Source organism: Tinamus guttatus, unplaced genomic scaffold (genome assembly GCF_059628265.1).
Source record: "Tinamus guttatus ecotype Peru unplaced genomic scaffold, ASM5962826v1 Tinamus_guttatus_pri_ptg000035l, whole genome shotgun sequence".
In the NCBI taxonomy this organism is placed as follows: domain Eukaryota; kingdom Metazoa; phylum Chordata; class Aves; order Tinamiformes; family Tinamidae; genus Tinamus; species Tinamus guttatus.
The window spans coordinates 6993246-7015600 of NW_028288569.1; the positions used below are offsets into that span (position 1 = coordinate 6993246).

The following is a 22355-nucleotide window of genomic DNA, read 5'->3' on the forward strand; positions in this document are numbered from 1 at the left end:
GTATGATTTGCTTGCTGTGTCTGTCACTTTTTTTTTTTTTTCCTGCTTGACATCAATTCTATCTTTTGAAATTTCTTTCATATGTCTTGTTTACTTGGTTCTGTGGACAGCTTAACAGGTAATACAGGGATCTGTGTCTGAGTCCTGAAACTGACACAGAGCTACAGGCTGAGAGCTGGTCCAGCTGTGCAGCTGTTTATTTTCTTTGATCCAGTTTGTGTTCAGTCTTCATGACCTAATTTTTCCAGAAATACCACTGTTTACTACTCCCCAGATAGAAAGCACTATGTTATAGCTCTACATAGCACTGCAGGCACTATACACCCCTGAAAATGAGGTCCTGCCCAGTTGTTGGCGCTGTCTTCAGCCAGAAGAGTGTTGTGTAGAAGTGATGCTGTAGCCTGGCACCGATGCCTTTATGGATGTACTCTCATCTCCCCCATATTGTTTGTTGGGGTTCCTCTGCCCATGGCCGGGTTGCTCGTGCAAAACTGTTGTGTGGATGCATGTGTGCTCCAACTGGAATGGTCATTTTCACAAATATACCTAACCTGTCAAAGGAGGGGCCCATTTAAGTCAAAGGAAGGGCACAGATTGCCAATTCTGGAGATATTATTAGAGGGAAAGTGTAAGTTTTAGTCTTCTGTTGCTTAATCTCTTCTGAGATCTCAAAAGATGAAATGTCTTTCCCCTATAGCCCTTCAGTAACTGGACCTCTGAAGTAGATTAGGTAAGATAAAGAGGTAATCCAAGCAAATCTCCAATTTCATAAGATGAATTTGCACAAAGTATTTCATAACTGTTAAATTTAAATGGCCTTTAATGGCCCTAGTAATTGTAAAGTTTCCAACAGTTTTTTTTTTGTGTGTGTGTGTGTAGCTGAATTTTGAAAATGTTTTAATCAGTATTTTAAAAAGTATATATTATTTCAATATATTTAATATTTTTTTGTAAATGACCCGTGTTGCTCATGTATTTTTTATAGTAACTTTGAAGAAGCAGGCAGGTACAAAGACTGTAGTATACGATTAGACAGTTAGATCACAGTTAGATTTAGATCTGGTTACAGAAAGCTAACCTGACTCATTATCCAAGTTAGCGTATCAACTCCATGTGTTTTAAAAGCCCAGAGAATAGCTAGAACTTCTGACTTGGGAAGAAATCTGTATAAAATAAGTTTCTTGCTTCTTATACTAAATGGAGAGAACATTGCTCTGTTGGTATGTTCTCATTAAGCTGCTACAGTTGGGCCCTACTATATGAGGCAGTAATGTTGTTAAACTTCCTTTAGTCTGAGAAGACTGCAGTGTTTAACCATTCCAGAGAGTATTTCATTCCAAGCATTATTTGTATTGTTTCTCTCCTTAGAAACAGAACCATCGAGCCACATGGCCTCGTTACTCTGTCTCTCATGACCCATATTAATTTTCTAAGCTTTGCACTAGTTGAAGCATGTTCTCTCCTAAAGCTTCAGTCTTTAGGTCCTCAAAGTGTAATATAGACCTTTTAAGAGCTATGATATTTGAAGCAGATGCATTGCAATTGAAGATTTTGTAATGAGTTTCTAAAAATAGCCATTCTCTGCTTGAGCACTCACGGAACAAATACAGGTCTAGATACAATAACAGTGTGCATCTGCCCCTTTCTCTCTCTGCCTGTGCCATTCTGGAGCTGCCTCTTGTTTGGGTCAGTCCTCTGATGAGGCTGACAGAGACTATTGTTGTACATATGTACTTAACTTTATTTGATCTTGTTATCTGGTGTTGAATGGGAGCTATTTAAGTTTATTGACCATGGTCTAAAAAACAAATGTAAGGGTCCTCAGAGAGAGCAGCTCATTGTATGCATGTTGTGGCACTCGGCGATGATCTGATAAGACTCACCTGTGTTTGTAGCTTCTCAGATAGGTTCTCCAGACTGGAACCTTGATGTTTTTTCAATCTCCTGGAGGATGGTAGAGGGATATATGGGTGGGAGAGAGCATCTTGTTAACATGGTAAGTAACTGGGAGGGAAAAAATCTCCACATGTAGTTATTGGTCCAACAGTAAAACGTCAGGATTTCTTGGAATGTCTTCCCTGAGTTCCAAAGATTTCTTTGGCAAAGCAATTTCCAATCTTTTCTTTCATTTCAAGCATTGCTTTTCTTCAGTGCTTTTCTTGGCATACTTAAATCTACTAACTCTTCTAGGTTCTGTGCGACCATGCTGTTGAGCTGAATGCAGCATGTCAGTGGGACAGCTGTAACTTCCTAAAGGTTTTTTTTTACACAATTGCCTACCCGCTGAACAGTAGCAGCCTTTTGCTTAGGAAATACAGCTGTAGCATGTCACGTCTATGTGAGGAGAAACTGTGTTTTTTTCCAGCTGTAAAAGACAATTGCTGTAAAATGTGAACAGCTCAATTTGTCGTTTTAGACATGCCATAGAGAAAGTTTTACTTTGCTATAGTCTTATGAAAATCATATCTGAGCCTGAGTTTCAATGTCTTACTAGGACCAGTTTTTCTAGGAAAAGAAGTCCAATTCTCACCCATTTTGAAAGAGATAGATAATTTGTCAGTTTATCTCAGAGGATTTATGACATGTACTGGCTAGGAGCCCAAAAGAGACTGTCCAGGCTACCGGCCGTATTACAGAATTAATTCTTTTAAGGTGAAGACTTCAGTATTTATCTGGAAGTCTCAGTGCAGTATGCACATTTGTTTCAAGTCTTAATGGGGAGCTTTTAATAACCATAAAAATCCAAAATTTTATGCCTTTTTTTAATTATTTTTTAGCAGAATTGAAGAGAAATAATCATGGGGGGGTTCAAAACTATAAGGTTGTACTACTGTGATTTTTCCAGCAAAGTTGTGATTTAAGTTGTGATATGGGAACCACTGAATATTTCTACTTCTAAAGTAAGATGCCACGATGTGAGCACTTGTTTTCATACCTGGCTGTGCTCAAATGTGCACTTTTGGAATCATTTGTCAGGCAGTAATGATGCTACTTGCAATATTTTTCAATAAAAAAGATGCAGCAAAATTTACATACCTCTACACTGAATTTTGGCAGTTCAGAACTGTGCGTGGATGTGATAGTTATTGGTGGTAGAATAAGAAACCCTGAGGTTTCCTGACTGAGAGAAAGCAGTTCTGATTCCTCTTCTCTCAAGCGAACTGCTCTGTTGTTGTCAGGGAATTGAACTTAATTCTCTTCAAGCTATTAAGTTTGATACAGGAACAATAAACCCTTAAAAAGGTGCTTTAAAACCTTAAAAAAGGGTTTTTTAAAAGTAAGTTTTGTTGAATTCATGTGATTTAACAAGATCTCAGCACCCCATTGTTAATTTATTATTATATGTATGGCAGGCAACCCAAAGTTATCTTGACGAATGTCCTGAGGACGAAAATAGGACGAAAATACGAACAGGCGCAACCTAAAACTGATGCTAATTTTTCTGATGCTGACAAGCTGCAGTCAAATCAACTGCCTTCATCATCTGTTGCCAGCCTAAAGATATGGCAGTTTTTAAATCCTACTCTCCAAAGCCTTTTTCTATCCAAAAGGTATGTTGCTTAATGCTTTTTGCTTCCTGTCACTAAAAGAAATATTTTTTCTTGCAGATATTTTGCATGAGAAACTGTTATTTGTTGTACTAAAGTTGTCTTGTCTCATTCATGAATATTATACTCATGCCATCTGACTTGGTTGGATTCCCTTGTACGTAGTTTCATTTGCTAATAATTGAAAGAGATGGTGGCAGGCACAATGTAATAGGATTTCTGAGCAGTTGGTTTCTAGATGGGGCTTTGTTGACAGGACCAATTTGCTCTCATTTAACTGTCGGACTCTCAAAATGCCAAGTTTTCGTCTTGTGAAGAGCATGCTTGCAGGTAACTGTCCGCTTTTCTCTGACAAGGTATCAAAGTATATTCACTGTTATGGTCTCTGACTACCCACAAAAAGCTGAGAGGAGGCCTAACAGGTCAGGAGAAAGGCCAGGCCTATCAAGTCCTGTATTTTTCCCCTTCCTGCTCCATATCAGGCAGTGCTCAATTGGAGATACCTAGGATGTAGGTAAGAAACAGGACATGGGTAGAGTGAGTGTGCCTTTTTTTTTTTTTTCTTCTCCTTGTACTAGTGTTTCTTCCCAGCTCCTGACAACAGATATTTAGAAATGTAAGGGCTTCTGTTACTGGAGATTGTGTCCAAAGAACTGTGTTCTTCTGCATTAGGCTTGTCTTCTAAGTCCTAGCCTCACGGTGGATCACCTGTGTACCTCAGCTACTGCTTGCCCTTAATGTAGTCCCTCCATAAAAAGAAAATCGCCACCTTGGTGCAGCAGGAGATGCAGGTTCTCCCAGACATTGCACAGTGCTAGGCTGCACTTCATGGATGAACACGGGCAGGAGAGACCTGCAGCAGATATCCAGAAGGCAGTGTTGTTCCAAGCAGATTCCAGAAACGCCATGGCATACACCATAATCCAGCCAGAATTTCAAAGGAAAGGATAGAATTTAAAACCCCATTTGAGAAAGAGGGAAGTAAATGAAGGGCTACCCCAGCAAACTGTTGCACTTGCTTTTTATCAGATGTCTTGTGCTGCTTTTATACTTCACTGTTCAAGCAGTCACATTTTCATATTTTGTTTATTTTTAACATTTGTCCTTTCTAACACCTGCAGATGTTCTTCTGGGCCTTGACACTGCTGTATTCCCCTCCACCCTGGAAACTGAGGGAGGGAAGAAACAAGATTTATTGCTAAATTTGTGTGCACGGCTTTCTACCTGTTAACTAAGTGCTTGAGGAAATCCAATGTGCTTTACTGGAGGCTTCTTGTTCATGGGAAAATAGATTTCCTTGCTCCATGATTCTTTGTATGTTATGATCTTGTAGGGACATTATTTAGAGATAAGGATTTACTTGTTGTAAAACAGTGTTAAGATCATGTGTTAGTGGCAATGCACTGTGCATGATATCTGTTTATGGTGAAATGATGCATCTAGCCTTTTACAAATTATTTCTGCATTTCTTGTTACTTATCACATTCATCTGCTCACCTTGGATTTTTAGCTTTGTGGAGGACTTTGTTCTATGTCCCTAAAAGATGGAGTGGGGAGAGGGCGGAAGTAATACTATTTAATGATGTTGGGGATTATCAAGCCACTGAGATGCACTATTAGAAGTTTCTTTCTCTGAAATTGAGTGCAGTATTTATAATTTATCGTTATATGTATGGCAGGCAACCCAAAGTTATCTTGACGAATGTCCTGAGGACGAAAATTGGAAGAAAATACATAGACAGCCACGTAATAGTTGATGCTAATTTATCTGATGCTGACAAGGTACAATCAGGTCAACCACTCTCATCATCTGTTGCCAACCTACAGACATGTCAAATATTAAGTCCTCCTCATGAGAGTTCTTTTCTGTCCAAAAGGTATGTTGTTCACTGCTGATTTTGCCAGTCTTCCTGAAATAACATGACTTCGCAATGGAAAACAGTTTTGCTGGGCAGTTTTTGAGGCTGTCTTGAAACAGAATTTATATTCCCTGAATGGGAACTAAAATGCTGCTGCAACTAGCTATTTTAACACTGCATTTATTCTATATTTTGCTACACCTGATGTTGCTCTGTTGCTGTTTCTTCCTAGAAGGAGTGTCCATTTGCAATAAAACGGTGTTTTTGGTCTATATAAGTGACTGTTTCAAGTATATTTCAGTTGGCTTTGTGTCTAGAACCAAAATCTTGCTCTCCTGTTGCTGTTTTGTTTTTCTAGCATCGTTTCAAATAATTTATTTTAAAACATCCTCCAAATTGCCTATATGTGATAACTCATTTCTTTTTCATTAATTCCCCACTGCTCACAAGCACATCTGCAGAGTGCTGTTGTTCGAGAGATTGCTTTCTCACTGCTCAGAATCTACTTTTTCTCTTTTCTTCCTGTATTTTTCTTGACTGACCATCACAGCAATACTTGACATGCAAAATTAGTACAACTGATTAGAATTATATAATACTCGTCTCGGTCAAAGATGGCTGTTGAATTCAGAATAAGCTGGATTTTTTATTTTTTTTTTTTTTTATTTTTTGTCGTCTTCAGTAGCTTTCTCTTTGCTTAAAAGCAAAGTATCCACACAGACAAATAGCATGACATTTTGGGGAGGAAATAGAAAGAGGAAGGAAAAGAATTATTATTTGTGAGGGCAGGAATGATTGGCACTTCCTTGGTTAAAGATATCATAAATCTTCAGAAGAATAAGTCATTTTGCTCATTCTGATACATGAGCATCTGAGAGATCTTGAATTATTGATGATTCCTATTCTTTTTCTTTTGGGATCTCTGTAATTGCTTAAATTTAACCTGGCAAAGCTGCATTTTAAAATGAGGGATTTAGAACAGCGTATTTGGTCTTTTAAGTCATTTAAACTTGCGTGTATTTTTAGTAGTAGACTAAGTCTTTTTTGACTGCAAAATTTTTATGATCTGTAATATTTAGTATCACACTTTTCCACTACATGTGTTTTGAATGATGGCAATGCCTCTCTTCATACAGAAGAAAACATGGGATTTTGTATGTAGTTCTCTAAATCTCAGGAAACATTTTCCATATATTAGGCTAATATCAAAAAGGGCAGCTGGTGAGCTTTATGCTAAGGAACAGTGGATTAGACTCTTCAGTATTGCAATAGCTAAAGCTACATAGAGTTTTCTTCTGTGTCACCCCCTGAAGAGAATAATGTCTAATGACAAAGTATTAAGAACATAGAGGGAACTCCAGATGTTTTACATAGGCATGGAGCTAGTTCTGTATTAGCCGAGATTAAATGAAGGCTGTGTAGTTCTCTAGTTCCATTTGTCTTTCTGGGCAAAGTAAGGTCTCGCTCTGTTTCAGTAGCTGGTGTGCTGAGCTTGCTTGAGACACTAGTTCATTCACAAAGGGTTAATTTTCTATTCTGTGATATGCTTTTCTGATGTGAAGTGTCGGACCTTTTTTCTAGGATCAGGTATTAGCAGAAACCAGCAGGAGTGCCATTCCACCACCCCCAGCCCCTCCAAAGTGACCTGCACATTAATACATGTAACAGATTGCATAGCAAGTGGAGAAATTTAGAGGGTGTTTTTTTTTTTTTTTTTTTTTTTTTTTTTTTTTTTTAAAGACTTGATCTTGATGATCTCCCTATAGCTATGCACAGGATATTTTTGGCACCGACTCTTTTGGGGTCTGTTCTTTTGGAGAAGAATAAAAGCCCCCACCTTAACCTTAATATGTCTCCCCCTGTAATATGTCTGTGTGTATGCTTGTATAGGCACACACACTCATACTGTTTCTCTGAAAATCAAACCTGTTTTGTACTATGAAAATCTCAAGTTAATCAAATAACTGAGTGATGAGAACAAGGTGGTATCGGGGAACTTCCTCTATTGGCTAAAACTTCCTGCAGGTTCCCTGTCTCCTTTCTTTCTGTGGATGTTATTCCTTGTTCATTCTAACCCTGTGTAAAATGCATTTACTTAAATCACCTATCACTGACCTATCAATATGACAAGTATTAGATTTATATTAAACATAAGGAAACAGTTTTTTTTTTTTTTTTTGTGTGTGCTTCATACTAGTTCATTGTGATTGTTGAGAACAGTTTATACTTAATAAAAATAGTTTTTAAGTGATGTGTACACCTGTAAATCAGTGCATTTTAAGCTGATTTTGTATTGGTGAAGATTAGAAATAAAACATGTACAGATGCACATATAGACTATGGTCAGAGTTCAGCTGAAACATTCCTGTTGAAATACATGGATTGTGACATTGATGTTAAATGCCAAGAAGCACTTAATGTTGTTGTCTTTTTAATAATCAGATCAATGTCGTTATGCATGCAAATATATTTAAATTAAGAGATGCATATAGTTTCCAAAACCTTGGGGTGAGGTTATTCCGGAACTCAAACTGCCCAATCTCTAAAGGTCCTCTCTTGTTCAGTGCACCAAGTGAATAATGCTGCTTATAGAATAATTTTGCTTTATATGGCTTCATGCCTCTCATGATTTGAGAGACCATTATTGATTTTTTTCATGGTATTTACATAGTGTTCATTACTGAAGTATCTGAGCACTTTGGAAAACTTTATTATATTTTTCACACTATTCCCAAAAAGCAGTGATGCTCCAATTTACAGATGCGGCACTGAAACACAGGCATTTGTTTAGAAAGTGTCCAGTAGTTTCAAGCATCTAGTTTAGGCGTCAGGAATCTTCTTTTCCTGTGGTGGGTGGCTTTGGAGGCTCGAGCTCAGCCATCTGTGCCTTTGTGGTCATTATGTAGCACTGGGTAAATTGGCCTGCAAGATTGTAAGTTGGGCCTTATATAAAAGGATGAAAGCAAAATCACAAGTGAGGTGATAAGAAGGAATGGAGATTTTCCAGAGCAGGGTTAAACTATTTTATCTGTGAAGTATTCTTTTATTTTCTTGTTTTCTTCAAACTGTGGCAGCAAATGAAGCTGGCACCATGCAGGTTAGGTACTTTTTATCAGGAGAATGCTGATAGCTTCTTAGAAGTCTTGTGTACTGAATGTCATTAAGTTGCTGTGCAAGAATATCATGTGACCACGAAATTCAGTATAGTATTATAGTGCATATACCCGAAATCAAACTACTTATAGACTTCTTTTGGCTGTAATTAACTTTTAGAGAAACCAAAAGAGTGTTGGTGCGAGGTCAGACCTCAAATGTAAAAATATCATAATGTTCAGTCCATCAGTGCAGCTTAGTATATTGATTTTTTTCTGTTACATTTTTTAAAAAGAAATAAGAGGGAAAAATACATTTTTCTAGCATGTCCTTTTTAGAACGAATCTACCAGCTCAGCTGATACCTTGTAGTCTTCCTGGTTTTCCTTGCTGCAGTTCTTCTTTTCCTCTTTTTCTTCTATCCCCATTTACATAGTTACTTGTTTGTTTTGTTCTCCCAACTCCTCCTCAAGTTACTGTTTCAGGCTTCTTTGTTCAGGAAATCACACTTCAAATCTCTTAATACTTACACAGTGAACTTTACTAGCAGCTTAAATCTGGATTTCAAATACCCTGTGTTGCGTTATTCCTACCACAGAGATGACAAAGGCAAAGATACAACCAACCGGCTCTCATTCACCTTTTTAGTTCTTGCTACGTGTTCCTGTCTCATTTATGCTTTACAGCAAAATAGTATTCAATCTCTGATATCAAGCATGTTGCGTTTTCATCCTTTGCATCTTTTAGAAGCATCTGTTTTGTTAATAACATCAGAGTATCTAGCTGAGTATTTCCATAATGAACTGAATTAGCCTGCAGTTCATTTGCCAAGCATCACATGCTTAGGAGAGAGGCAGCAGTTTCTGGTCCTTTTCTTTTTCCTGGGATTTTCATTCAGTATTTTTTCAAAATAAAAAATAAGTTATAGTTAATGTTCTTTACAGGAATGAGCGTCGCCTGAGAAAGACAGACGATGGCCCATGTAAATTGATCGAGCCTTCTAAGGAATCAGAAAGCAATAATTTGGTCGCCACTTTTAGAAAACGTGAGCTACAGAAGAAAGGTTTGTAGTGAGCAATAATCTAGCATTTCACTATAAAAGTTTGGGGGGTTGGAAATTTTTAATATTGTAAGAAGAGCAGGCCTGCAGGCAGGATGTATGTTTCTGCAAAATGCACTATTTACAGATATGGAAAATATATCAAATGACTAAAGCTGTGCTTTTAAATAGCAATAAAGCCATGATGACTCAGATGTATGAACAAAAGGAGGTTGAAATAAGCTTCACTGTATCATTATTGCAATGCTTCCTCTACAAAAAGAATGGAGTGTATTAGAATGCTCACATGGTTTGGGGAGCCTCCTAAAATGTTCATGCTAAACAACAATATTTTTATTTGTTCCTGAAAAATGAGCTCTATACTGGCTCTCTAGAGGTGAATGCACCATCTTTCTAACATAGTTTAGCAATATTTGCAGATTAAAACAAGTTGTGGAGAATTCTGCATCCAGCAGCAGCTACAGGGAGGACTGTGGAATATAGAAAGTTAGTTGTTATTTGGGAGCTATGAACTTTTTTATACCCCTGCATTAATCATTTTTACAGCAGTTATCTTTACCTAACTGTTTTAGGTAATATACTTGGACAAGCTCACACAATTTAACAAAGGAAGAACTCTCTTGTGGAAGTTGTCTCCTTGAATGCATTTTATTTAGGCTTATCAGTTAAGAACAAATACAAAGATTTTTTTGAGATTAATCCATTAAATAACTTTGTTCATTTTCCTTTTTTTTTTCTTTCTTTCTTTTTTTTTTTTTAACATTTTGACATAGCAAACAAGAACTATATGGAAGAAGAGGGCAAGAGGAACAAAAACATGAACTCTGTTAGTTGGAAGGGATCAGGCTCCATTGATCCTGAGAAAAAGAAAAGAAGACTTAGTGATGACTGTAACACCCACATTCCAGAAAAATCGCTTCTACCACCTGTAAGTTATCCTTAATTTTAATGCGTGTGTACGCAGGCACAAAGTCACTTACATTAGTAGCAGTAGCAACATCCAAAATGCAAGAATTGCAGTGTTAGCCAGGTTGTGTAGGGGTATACCTGAGGAGTGCAGAGGAGGCAGGAAGGATGTACATGGGTGCTTCTTTCCCCTGTCTGGGAATATGCTTGTTGTAGCTGAAAGGCAGAGAGAGGTGAGTGACGGGGGCCTCTTCAGACAGGAGCATGGAACAAAACTGCTTAGGAAATACGACATTAGACCGTTGAATTAACATTTCTTTCAGAGAGTGAAACTGATTAGGGACATGCAAACTGATTAGAGATGTTCAAACAAAAGTTATAAAATATATATGGGGTTATTGAAATCTCCAAGATGGTATCTTACTCCCTGCTCTTCAGTCTATTATGCTGTCTGCAAAAGTGTTATTCTGATTTGTCACTAGGGCTTTGGGGAGGAAGGAAAAAAGATGAGAGAATTAGTTAAGGTGTGATTTTTATTCAAGCATTTGAATAGGATAAAGGTATATCTGTTGGCTTGTTTTTAAAAACCCACTGGTGTAGGTGGTAGGTACAGAGTCCTGTTCACCTGGTGGACAAAGCCATATGTTTTCAAAATAAAGATAATTACCAGCCCTTTGTTTTTCAAGGTCAGACTTCAAAGGAGCATCTAAAAGATAGATAGCAAGTTTGAACAGGGAACATACTATACTTTTAGAAGTTCTTCCTCTCACCTTTATATAATAACCTTTGAGGAATTACTCTGACTTTGAGCTATAAAATACAGCTGCACTAAGGAATAACTATTTTATCTAGCATATCACAAAACCTCAATGGTCGCTGACCTGAACTATCATAAGAAGGTCAAGAAATAAACATATACCCCATTTCTGATTTCTATTTTCTAGAAGGAGCAAAGATGGAGTTTAGCTCAGTGTCCTGACTGCAGAAACCTCTGTGGGGACGGACAAGGCCATGGGACTAATCTGGAGCAGGACCCCGTTCCCCAGCTATTAGAGACGGGCCATAAAAACGCTTCCACCCAGAGCCACTTCAGGTCTGCCCACGGCTGCGCAGAGGCACTCGGGGCAGAGTCTCCTCCCAGAAACTCGTCGGAGAAGCGGCTTCCTGACAGTGACGACGCAGTTTCAGCAAGAGTCAGTGCCCCTAGGGAACTCAAGGCGGACACGACGCAGCATCTGGCCAAGCCACAGAACAGAATCTGCAGGGGTAATCGGCCACTTGTTTCAGTTGAGCCAAGTATGTACTGTGTGCGTGTTGCTGACAATTACCCTGGGAGTGTGGTTTTCCCAGACAGAGAGGGAAAACAGGACAAGTGTTTGAAATGTATGGAGCAAGAGGTTGATGACAAAGAACATATTGCTCGTAGTACATAGTGCAGGTTAGAGAATAGTGCTTGCTATAATGTACTGGAGTGTAGAGGGTCCTGTACTGAGAAACAGCATGGATAGAAGGATTTTCCAATTCTTGTTTGAACTCTACAGCTGACTTTTGTGGCTGTGGCAAAGTAAGTTTGTATCTTTAATGGTGTCGAGAGAAATATAAACTCTTTTTGAAGCCACAACTTACCTGCTGCCTACTTAGATAAAATTTTGAGAACCTTGTCTGTAGTGAAGTTAGAAAGCAGTGGTGTTTGTTATAGCCACTGGCTGGGTGGGGCGGTGTACTTTGTACTAAAGGAGAGAGTACTCTGTACACTCTGAAATTTTCAATGTACAAAATATTCTTAAACCTGCATCTTGTAGTATATGCATACATTTTTTTGTTTTCTTCTTTAGTTGTTCTTTCCAGTGATGATGAGGATGACTCTTCTGAACCAAAATGCGCAGAGCCACTGCAGGATGATATTACTGATAATCAAGAAATAGACCAAGAGTCTGATTTACTTTTCTCAAAAATGCTATTGGAAGACAGGGTGGAAAGTCACACAGAGCAGGTAGTGTAATTTTGGCCTGTGTGTTGTTATGCCAGTCCTTTAATTATTTGTACAGTACGTGTTAGAACAGGAGAGAAATGCTTAGAACAGATATGATTAGTCCTAGCAGCAAGCAGTAGCTGTAGTAATTTATTTCAGAGGGCATTCTGGACAGTCTTCAGAGAAAACTTCTGGTTGTGATGTTTTGTGGTTTTGTAACTTACTGTGTATTTTATATTTCAAAAATAAACATTTTGAAAGGATTTTGTAGTACGAAACAGGAAAGCAATCTGGATTAGAATAGGACAGGATGGAGGTACTTCTCTGATTTTTTTTTTTTTTCCACATTCTTTTTTGTTTTTTATCAAAGTTTAAGTCAGTAGTTTTTTCTTGTCATCTAGTCTTCTATTGTAATTCAGTGCACAGAGAAACTTAGTATCTTTGTGGATTGCAGACAGGGATAGGGTCAAGTTGTTCCCTTTCATGAACATCAGTCTTGCATTCAAATTATACTATCTGTGAAGGTTGTTGCCCCATTTTGGACTTTGTGAACCTTGTGCTGCTGTATTTGACCTGGATTTTGGTTATCTCTAATTCCAAACCAAGTCAAAAGAGCCACGGCTGCCACTTTTCTCTGATATATTGCTCTAAACATAGGCATCCTGTGCCTTTAATAACAAAAGGGAGAATTTTTTCCCTTGCTCTACTTGTTTTCACTGGGTTTACGTTGGTAAAGAGCACAGGTTGTTTTTTGGCAGCATGAAGTTCAGACTTGGAGCAAGTTAGAGTTCAGCCCTTGAGAAGCAATAACCTAGAGTTTTTAGTATGGAAATTTTACATGGAAGTGAAATATGAGAGTAAACTTTTACAAGCACAAAGAGAAAATTCCTAAGATTACAGGAGGGAAATATTTCATTCAAAACCCTGTAATAAAAATGCACTTTTTATTTTACAGGTTTTGATGGAGTCAGATGAAGCTAAATGTCCTGTCACTTTACCTTCTGATTGCACACCTAGTGAAGAGATAAAACCGGCATTGGAGATTACTTTTGCTAGCTTATACATTGGGAATTTTAAATGTTCACCAACAGGTCATGCTAGGGTAAGCTGGATTATTACAGTGGCACTTTGAGAATATTTAGAAATGAGTTTTTAGAGGAGTTCTCATGCAGTATGAAAACATTACGTAAAGATCTCCTAAATGTGCCAAAACCTTCTGAAGGGGAAGCTTGAAATATCTTTAAAATAATCCTTAACTTTTTAAGTGTTTTTAAAGAAAATTTTATCTTGGAAAAAATGACTTCATTTTTTATATTTAGTATGGTAAGATAACAGATTTTTTTTTCGCAATACAGATGACAAGCTTCAGCCAAAATGACAAAAAATTCTAATTTAGCTAAGTCATTCTTTGAATATAGTGGTGGTGTAAGCAGCAACTTTAAGGGTTTGTAATTCACAGGTTAAGTTGTAAGATAACATCCTAATGGAGGATTGTTTAACTAGTCTTCTTAATTCAAGTAATGAGCTGACAGTATTCTGGAAGGCTGACAAACAGGCTTCTTGTGCCTGAGAATTCATCTATCAGCATTTCCCTTCTTAAGGAGTCTGTAGGCAGCTCTATACGGTTTTCTGCTTCTTTCTTAGTGCTGAACCCCCGTGCAAGTCAGCTTGCTGTCATTTACATTCTTTAGTAGGGATTTAGGAGTACTGTGATAAATGAAATAGTGTTGATTGCACTCTTAAATTAGCCGTTTAATTTTTCAATTTATTTAGCTAAAAGTTGATCATTAAGATTTCTTACTTGGTTTCTTTTGATCAATTTGTAAAAAGCAAGCTAACTGGTTTTTAACTTTATTTCAGTTTACAACCAAGCATATTACAATCCCTTTTCAGGGTAAGAATTTTGTTTCTTTATCTTCCTCTTAACCTTGCAAACAGTGTGTGAAAATGTTCTGTGTATGTTTCTATCTTGAATATTTTATACTTTTATTTGTTCTTACAAAGACATTGAAGCCTCTTTAAAATATAAATTTATGAATAAATAAAACTTGGTGTCCAGTGTGTAGGCATTAATGCTTTAACAGATTCTTACACTTTTAAGGCTAGCTTGTTTCAAGTGCCTTGCTCTTACAGTTCTGCATATTTAAGTGATAAATTTTGGTAATACATAACTCAAATACATGACTTATGTATTTGAAATGAAATATCAGTCTTTTGAGATCAGAGGTTTAGGCCCTCTGATATTTTAAATGAAAATGTGTGAGTTGCCTAAACCAAGAAGAATATAACTCTAGATTTGCATTCAGTCAGTTTTCCAAAGGTAATGTGTGATAAGGTTTGGGAGTAATTCTGAATTGAATGCCTATTTTCTTTCCATCAATCTGTCTGTCATGACTTGGAATTATTCTTTTTTTGCATATATGTAGGTATTAACTGAGATTATTCTGAGCAAAAATACATTTTTCATAAAGAATTATGTGTTTATGTTTATCTTTTGATGTTATGATTTGGTAAATATGTTTTATATTTATATTTTATATAGTTTGGAAAGAGTGATTTAAAATACTAAGTTCTTAGCGCATTCAGTATAATGGCAGGAATAAAATAGCAAATAATAGTTTTAATACACTTTGATCATACTTGCACACTAGTATTTATGTAGTATGCCTTTATAATTATCTATGGCTGTCTAAGGTTTATTTATTTTAAATCCTGTTATCTACAGTGGCTCTTAATAAGAATATTAAGCTGACAGTGGATACTCTGGATCTGAGAAGGTTTGGTCTGTGGAAAAGTGATGGTGGCTCTTCAAGAACGATCATTTTCCTTTGGTTGTCTGCTGATTATGTAGAGAAGATTGCAACACAGTTAGGAAAGTCTCTTTTCTGCAAGTCATGTGAGTAATCACTTTTCTTAAGCATGATGAAAAGGGATAGCATAGGGGGTTATTTTAAAAGGGTTATTTTGTACTCTCACCTCTGAATGTTGAGGAAAACTTTTTTTTTTTTTTTTTCCTGGAGTGAAGCTGTGTAAGACCTGAATATAGCCTTTGCTCAAGGACTCAGACTGGCACAATCCCACAGTATTTTACATTAACAAAGTGTTTACTACAAAATACCCTCTATTTGCAGTTATGATGCATTTGTGAAAAACAGAGTTCCCAAAGGCAGAGTTGCCTTTGTGAATTTTAACAGTTTCTACCTACAGTCACCACCTTTGTGGAAGAGGGGAAAAAAAAAAAAGTTAATCACACAGAATGGTTAAGGTTGGAAGGGACCTCTAGAGAAATCATCTAGTTCAACCCCCTTGCTCCAGCAGGGACACCTAGAGCACATGGCACAGGGTGGCATCCAGGCAGGTTTGAAGATCTCCAGAGAAGGAGGCTCCACAACCTCTCTGGGCAGCCTGTTCCAGGGCTCTGTCAACTTCACAGTAAAAAAGTTCTTCCTCACGTGGAAGTGGAGCTTCCTGTGTTTCAACTTACACCTGTTATCCTCGTCCTGTAACCAGCCAACACCAAGAAGAGTTTGGCCCCATCCTTCCTACGTTCACCTCTCACATACTTGTACATATTGATCAGATCTCCTTTCCACCTTCTCTTCTCTAGGCTAATGTTAACTTTTCCCAAGGAACGAGAGTTTTTTAAAGTGAGAGACTGAGCTGAGTGTTAGCAGTGAGCTGCTTTTACATTTTTAGATCCATATTTATCAAAGTTATTAGTGGCTTTTCTAGACAAAGCTCCCAGTGGAAAGAGTGGAAGTCAAGTCTGAAGCTGCAAGCCATCTTAAGATCAGGTTTATTTAGTTTGATTACATTCTTTCCCTAGAAGAAACCTCCAGGAGTTGCTATTAAATTTCTATGCTTAAATGTTTTATGCTTTTTAAATATGCATAATAATTTAAATCTTTTGAACTGTACATAGAGACTTGTTGAAACAAATCAGAGTAGTGGTTTTACAGTTTGATGGTGTGAAAAGTTTTCTATGATTCTGTTCTGCCGCCTTAGTGTGTTAATGCTCGCTCTTCCCTTTTTTTTTCCAGCCAAATCTAGTGAATTTGTTTTTCTTGAACTGCCCCAGCCACTCACAGACTGGGAAGAAGATAAACTGACTGAATTAATTACAGATGTGAGCAAGAAGAACAGAGCACCAGATCTCCCTGAGGTTTTGTCTTTGAAGCAAGCTTTCCCTTTGTTAAAGGAACTTTCTGCTGAGGAGAGCTCCTTTATGAGTTACTATAAGAATCTACTAAAGCAATGTGTGCCGAAAGAGAATACGTCCAATGTGCAGGAGCCTGCATTTCAGGTTAGTGAGTACCTGTCACATGCTATCTTTTGGAATTCACAAGTTAGAGTAAATTTTAGCTTAGCCAATTGCCAAGAATAAATTCTTTCTTTATCCATAGCTTAAAATAAAGTAACATTTGTGATTTATCCCTCACAATGTGGCATGGCTTAACAGTAAAATGCCAGACTTAACAGTAAGGTGCCCATAGAAAGATGGTACAGAGGTGTCATCAGCACTAGTAAGTGGAAAATAATGAATTTTTGGTTGATTCATAGCTGTGTGTGCCTAAAGCCACATGATTTCACCTCTCATGGTGTCTTCAGGATGGCAAGTTGAGAGTTAATGAAAGCAGGAGCAATAGAGGCTCATTTCTCCCCCGAGCTCTATGTGAACTGGGTGCAGCAGAGCAGAGGCAGTGTGTAGGAGGAGCAGGGCACCTTAGCCATTCCACATAGGCTTTTTGATTGTTTTTATGGTCTATTTTATATATCTAGTTGTGTAATTTTTTTTTTTTTTGACAGGAATCAAAACCAAAAGTGGCCAGGCCTAGTTATGCCCTTTCAAACAAGCAGAACAGTGGCCGCTATTCCATTTCTCTGTCCTCTGCGCTGAATGAAGAGTGGAAAGAAGTAAGAGAAGCTGAAGCAGTTAAGAAGTATGTATCTTTCACTTAGATGGGAAGGTGAAAATAAAGCACACTGAATAAAAGAAGTGCTGGAAGAAAAGTCCTGTCTTAATTTCACTTTTCTAGTTAATTTGAAAATCTCGGGTGACATGCTATATAAGTGCTATAAAATATAAAATATATATGCTATATAAATATACAGTGCTACTGAATATGAATATGGTCATTCCTGCTTCAGTCCTAATAGATAAGAGAGGATGAATGACCAAGAATGTTACAGAAATCTGTGAATACTTGAACTTTGGCTACAGATGTGCTGACATCATGGACACATCAATGGGAGGGCAGAGATCTTGTTGCCTCTGTGAATGTGTGTCTAAGTGCCTGTCAAAGCAAAACTGTTGCTAACTTAGACTGAGCTATTTTTCTTCCCTAGCCAATATTTTCTTTTACTCTTCTATCACAATTACAACTATTTAAATGTGCAATCTGTGCTGTACCATTTCTTCCCTTTTTATACAGCTATATTTATTAAAAATAAATAAAAGTTGAAGGTAAAAATAATTTCCTTTCCCAAATTTATACAATTTTTTTGGGCGAGGCAATATTTCTTATGTAAACACTCTCACTATTGAAGGAAGGAAAGGTAACAGGCTTCTGAACTACTCAGCAGCAGTGAAAACAACCACTTCAGCAGCTTTTCTGGAAAAATCTTTTAGATGTGGAGTGTGAGAATAATAATAAGAAGAAAAAGAAAAAGAAAACAGTTTGCCACTGCTACAATGTGATCTGTGTTTTCTAGTTTGATTGTTTATCCACCTCCACCTGCAAAAGGAGGCTTGGGAGTCACAAGAGAAGATCTGGAATGCTTGGAATATGGAGAATTTCTCAATGATGTCATCATTGATTTCTATCTTAAGTAAGTGCTTGGAGATTTAATTGTCCTCTTCTTTCAGAGGCTTGATGCAATCTTGAATGTAAATGTAGATGTTGATCATTAATTGTGATACAACTGTTTTAAAAATAATACGATGAAATTGTATGTTTTTTTTTTAAGCTTTTGAGTATTCTCATTAGTTTCATTTATTTCAGTTTCATTTTTATTGCCCCTCTAATAGGCTGCGATGTACTTCAGACAAAGCTGAATAACTACTGTTCCTGTTCAAGAACTAAATGTATTTTAATTATGTCCATCTTTGCACTAAATGTGAAGTCCTTAATGTCATCCAAATAATTTAGCTAGGACAGTGAGAGTTTCTTCCCACCCCACAAGGCCTAAAGCATTAGGAGCTGTGGATTTTCATTAGTTCAGTGCCTAATTTCTGCTTGAGGACTGCTACAGCTTAGGAAGGTAAAAAAGCTCATGAGGATTTCACAGAATGGGAAGTACAAAGCAGTTTTAAGACGACAGATGAACAAAATGGTGGTCTATACTGAGTAGCTCATTACTAAGTTTGCATGAATTGGAGCATCCTCAGCTGTTTTGTGCAAGAGTTCAGGAATCCTTCCGATGTACAGATACTATAGAGAGGACAGGACATGCAACATGTACCTGAATGCTTGATGTGGCTTTACAGCAAAGCCCTTTTTATTCAACTGTAAACTAGAAGTAAATTTTGCGGTATGGTTTCCACTCTTGATGTAGCTTCATCTGAACAGGAAGGTTTAAATAAAGGAATTTACTGCAGGCATTTACATCTGCTTTTTAAATGTTAGGCGTCTGCCCACATTGTCAGTGTTCACTGTGTTATGAGCTGTGTAATGGATAACTGCTGCCCAAGTTATCAGGTGAGGCTGGAAGTACCTCATGTAGGAAGATGACAGTTTTGAGAGCTTTGACAATCTGGGGTTGTTCAATAAGCACATAAGCAGATGTTTATGGTAAAATGATCAACGGTAAAACCATAAACTTCTAGAATGTCTCTTCTAGATTTTACAAGCATAGCAAGTAAAAGGGGCAATTTATACTACTGAGCTGGGTGCTTTTTGCATACTCAGTAAAATAATACTGTATGAGCTTATTCTTGGACAGGTTTTCAAACTTATCTTAATTGCAAGGGCTAGAAACATAACTAAAAATAAACTAAAGCATTAATACTGAAACACAAATCTGAGGTAAAGGGGTAAGGTAACTTGCTTGGCATTTATGTAGTGCGGTGATATACGTTGATATGCACATTCAAAATGCAGTAGACAGAAAAGCTTGACATGAAGGCAAGCTGTGAAGACAAGTGAAGGTAAGCATACCCCGTGGTGAAAAGTCAGGAAATAATTATGCTTCTTTTATGTTAGGAGTGATGGTTTTTTAGAATGGAAATTGATTTATTTTTTCTTTGATAGATACCTCTTGTTGGAGAAAGCTCCAAAACATCTTGCTGACCGTACGCACATTTTTAGCAGTTTCTTCTATAAGTGCCTGACCAGGACAGAAAAAAACTCTGAAGGAGATCCCAAAGTTACGTAAGTTGGCTTCAATGCTTCATATGCCGTAATGATCAGAGCTAGAGAATCTGTTGCTGCTATTCAGTTCTGTAGATTGTATTCTAATTAGCACATAAAATAATAAATCAGTATTTTCCCAAATTGTGGCTAAATGTAACTCGCACTCAGTTTTCAATGCTTATGTTTGAGTCTTGCCACTTCACTGAGTTATCTGACAGCTGCTTTCAATCCATTGTCATTGCTCATCTTATTGAAGATTTTTCCTGTTGTCAGAAATGATTTTTCATTTGCTCTTCATGAAATCCCCAGATTTTGGGGACTTTCAACTAACAGGGCCACATGCATGTACAGATGTGCCATCTTATTCCTGTGCTAGGCAAACATTTCTGGACAAAAGTGAGAGAAAAATGGAAAGTCTTTAAAAAGCAAGGAGACCTCCTCGAATGTGCCTTCCATACATTTTTGTGCCTGTCTTCTGACCGTGAATGTTCTGCAGCAGAGACGCCGTTATCCTTAAGAGTGCTGTTATGCCTCTATCTGATTCCTGTTGGACTGTCCTTACCCTCTACATAGGAGAAGAATGGCACTAATGCATCGTATTTCAAGGTGTCTAGCTGCTGCAAATTGTGAGATATGAGTCCCAAAGCTATCTTTGTTTAGGGTTAGATATTTACTCAGTGAATACAGTTTTTGAAGTGTGCATGCTGGAAAAGCAGGCTCCAAATTAGAATAATTAAGCTCCCCAGGTGTAGGCTACCTGGCTTGAAGTCCTTTTACTTTCTTTTCTCCACACAACTTAGCTAGTGAATTAAGTTCTGTTGTGCTCCTTTCATAAATGCTTTTCTAGGTTCTAAAAGTGCCTTCCCCTGTTATGTTCTCTAGCTTCTAAAATCACATAATAGAGGAAATCTGCACAAGTTTTCTCTTTGTGCTGCCCCTAAGGAGCCCTGCAGTAGCTTGCTTTTCCATCCCCCTTCCTACTCCTTCTGTTCCATTCCTCCCACAGTCAAGTTATCTCTCGAGCATGGACCAGGATTTATTTAGGATGGCACTAGAGGATGTCTCCTGATTAAAATGAACTTTGCATGTGGTAGACACTGGAGCAAAATTTATACTATCAATTATCATTTATTCTTGTGCAGAGTAAAAAGGCTATGTAATCTGAATTTCTCCTTGGATTTTTTTAGTCTCCTATAATCCCATCCTCATACTTTGTCTGTATCACAGAATCATAGAATGCTTAAGGTTGGAAGGGACCTCTCCAGGTCATCTAGTCCAACCCCCCTGCTCCAGCAGGGTCACCTAGAGCACGTGGCACAGGGTGGCATCCAGGCGTGTTTTGAAGATCTCCAGAGAAGGAGACTCCACAACCTCTCTGAGCAGCCTGTTCCAGGGCTCTGTTACCCTCACTGTTAAGAAATTTTTCCTTAAGTTCCTGTGGAACTTTTGGTGCTTCAGTTTGTGGCCATTACCTCTAGTTCTGTCAGTGGTCACCAGTGAAAATCTGTAGAACACTGTAGAACCATAAAGAGAATGTGATCCAACGGGTAAAGGCCAAAGCTGGAGAAAATCTGTTTTTTCACTTCTGGCTTTGCGATAGGTGTGCTGTGGCCCTATATAAGGCATTTGGCTTTTCCTTCCAACAGTAAGGTGGCTTAGGCAGGTGTATTGTGAATTAAGTGTTTGGGTGTTGGTATCGATCAGTGACGGATATTCTGGTGGGCCTTTCTGCCTTTAGTGCAGTCTGGTGGCCTGGCTAAATAATTGCAGCAAATCCTTTCCAACTTTGAAACCTATGGATAATTTATGCAAAGGAGCTCAACGTGGTTCAAGTAATGCCAACATTCATATTGGTCTGCTTGGCTTGTAAGTCACTTAGGCTTAAGGTTTTGCTGTTTTGTTTTCTCTTGGGAATTTCATGAATAAATGAAAAATCTACTGAAGCATTGGGGAAATACAGGATTACCAATCCCTATACCTTACTTGAACTGAAAAGAACTAGTAACTGTCATTTGATTTCCACAGAGCAGCACAGAGAAGACACAAAAGAGTGAGAACTTGGACTCGTCATATAAACATCTTCAATAAAGATTATATCTTTGTGCCTGTGAATGAGGAGTAAGTCTGTTCAATTCTATACACATTTTTCTGTTAATTAAAATTTAAATACTTCAATGTTCTGGTAGTTTAAAGATTTATCGCTGTATACCTGAATCAATAAACAAACATATTAGAAATAAGTATGTTAGATTTTGAAGAAGCAGCAATACTGGTATGTGAAATGAGTAATTTTTAAGCCTCTCAAATTGTGGGTTTTTTTTTTTTATATATAGTTGTCTTCAGTAAGCTTTACGTTTCTTTTCCTTAGTCATTCTGAAAGTTTTTTTAATATATTTCAAAATAATTTAAATGTGTCATTGTGATAGTTCATGTTCACTTAAGTAATGTTTCTATGAAGAAATCCCAGTAGTGCGTAGAGTTAGTGGTAAAAAGAGCAGGAGCACTTCTGCTGCCTGTGCCTGCTCCTAGCTGAATAGCTACCCAGCACATGGAAAATCACTGAGAG

The 22355-nt window shown here is 37.6% G+C and overlaps 1 protein-coding gene across 1 annotated transcript in view; it reads left to right on the forward strand.

Annotated features, from left to right (window-relative positions):
• SENP7 (SUMO specific peptidase 7) overlaps positions 1 to 22355 on the forward strand; it is a 38976-nt gene that overhangs the window by 10424 nt on the left and 6197 nt on the right. Inside the window, exons 4-17 of the mRNA XM_010217258.2 lie at positions 3354 to 3551; positions 5228 to 5425; positions 9444 to 9562; positions 10333 to 10487; positions 11410 to 11761; positions 12301 to 12458; positions 13393 to 13539; positions 14298 to 14331; positions 15163 to 15333; positions 16478 to 16740; positions 17244 to 17377; positions 18150 to 18266; positions 19688 to 19807; positions 21815 to 21907. Of these exons, the coding sequence (XP_010215560.2) occupies positions 3354 to 3551; positions 5228 to 5425; positions 9444 to 9562; positions 10333 to 10487; positions 11410 to 11761; positions 12301 to 12458; positions 13393 to 13539; positions 14298 to 14331; positions 15163 to 15333; positions 16478 to 16740; positions 17244 to 17377; positions 18150 to 18266; positions 19688 to 19807; positions 21815 to 21907 (2259 nt within the window). The remainder of the gene's footprint in view (positions 1 to 3353; positions 3552 to 5227; positions 5426 to 9443; positions 9563 to 10332; positions 10488 to 11409; positions 11762 to 12300; positions 12459 to 13392; positions 13540 to 14297; positions 14332 to 15162; positions 15334 to 16477; positions 16741 to 17243; positions 17378 to 18149; positions 18267 to 19687; positions 19808 to 21814; positions 21908 to 22355) is intronic.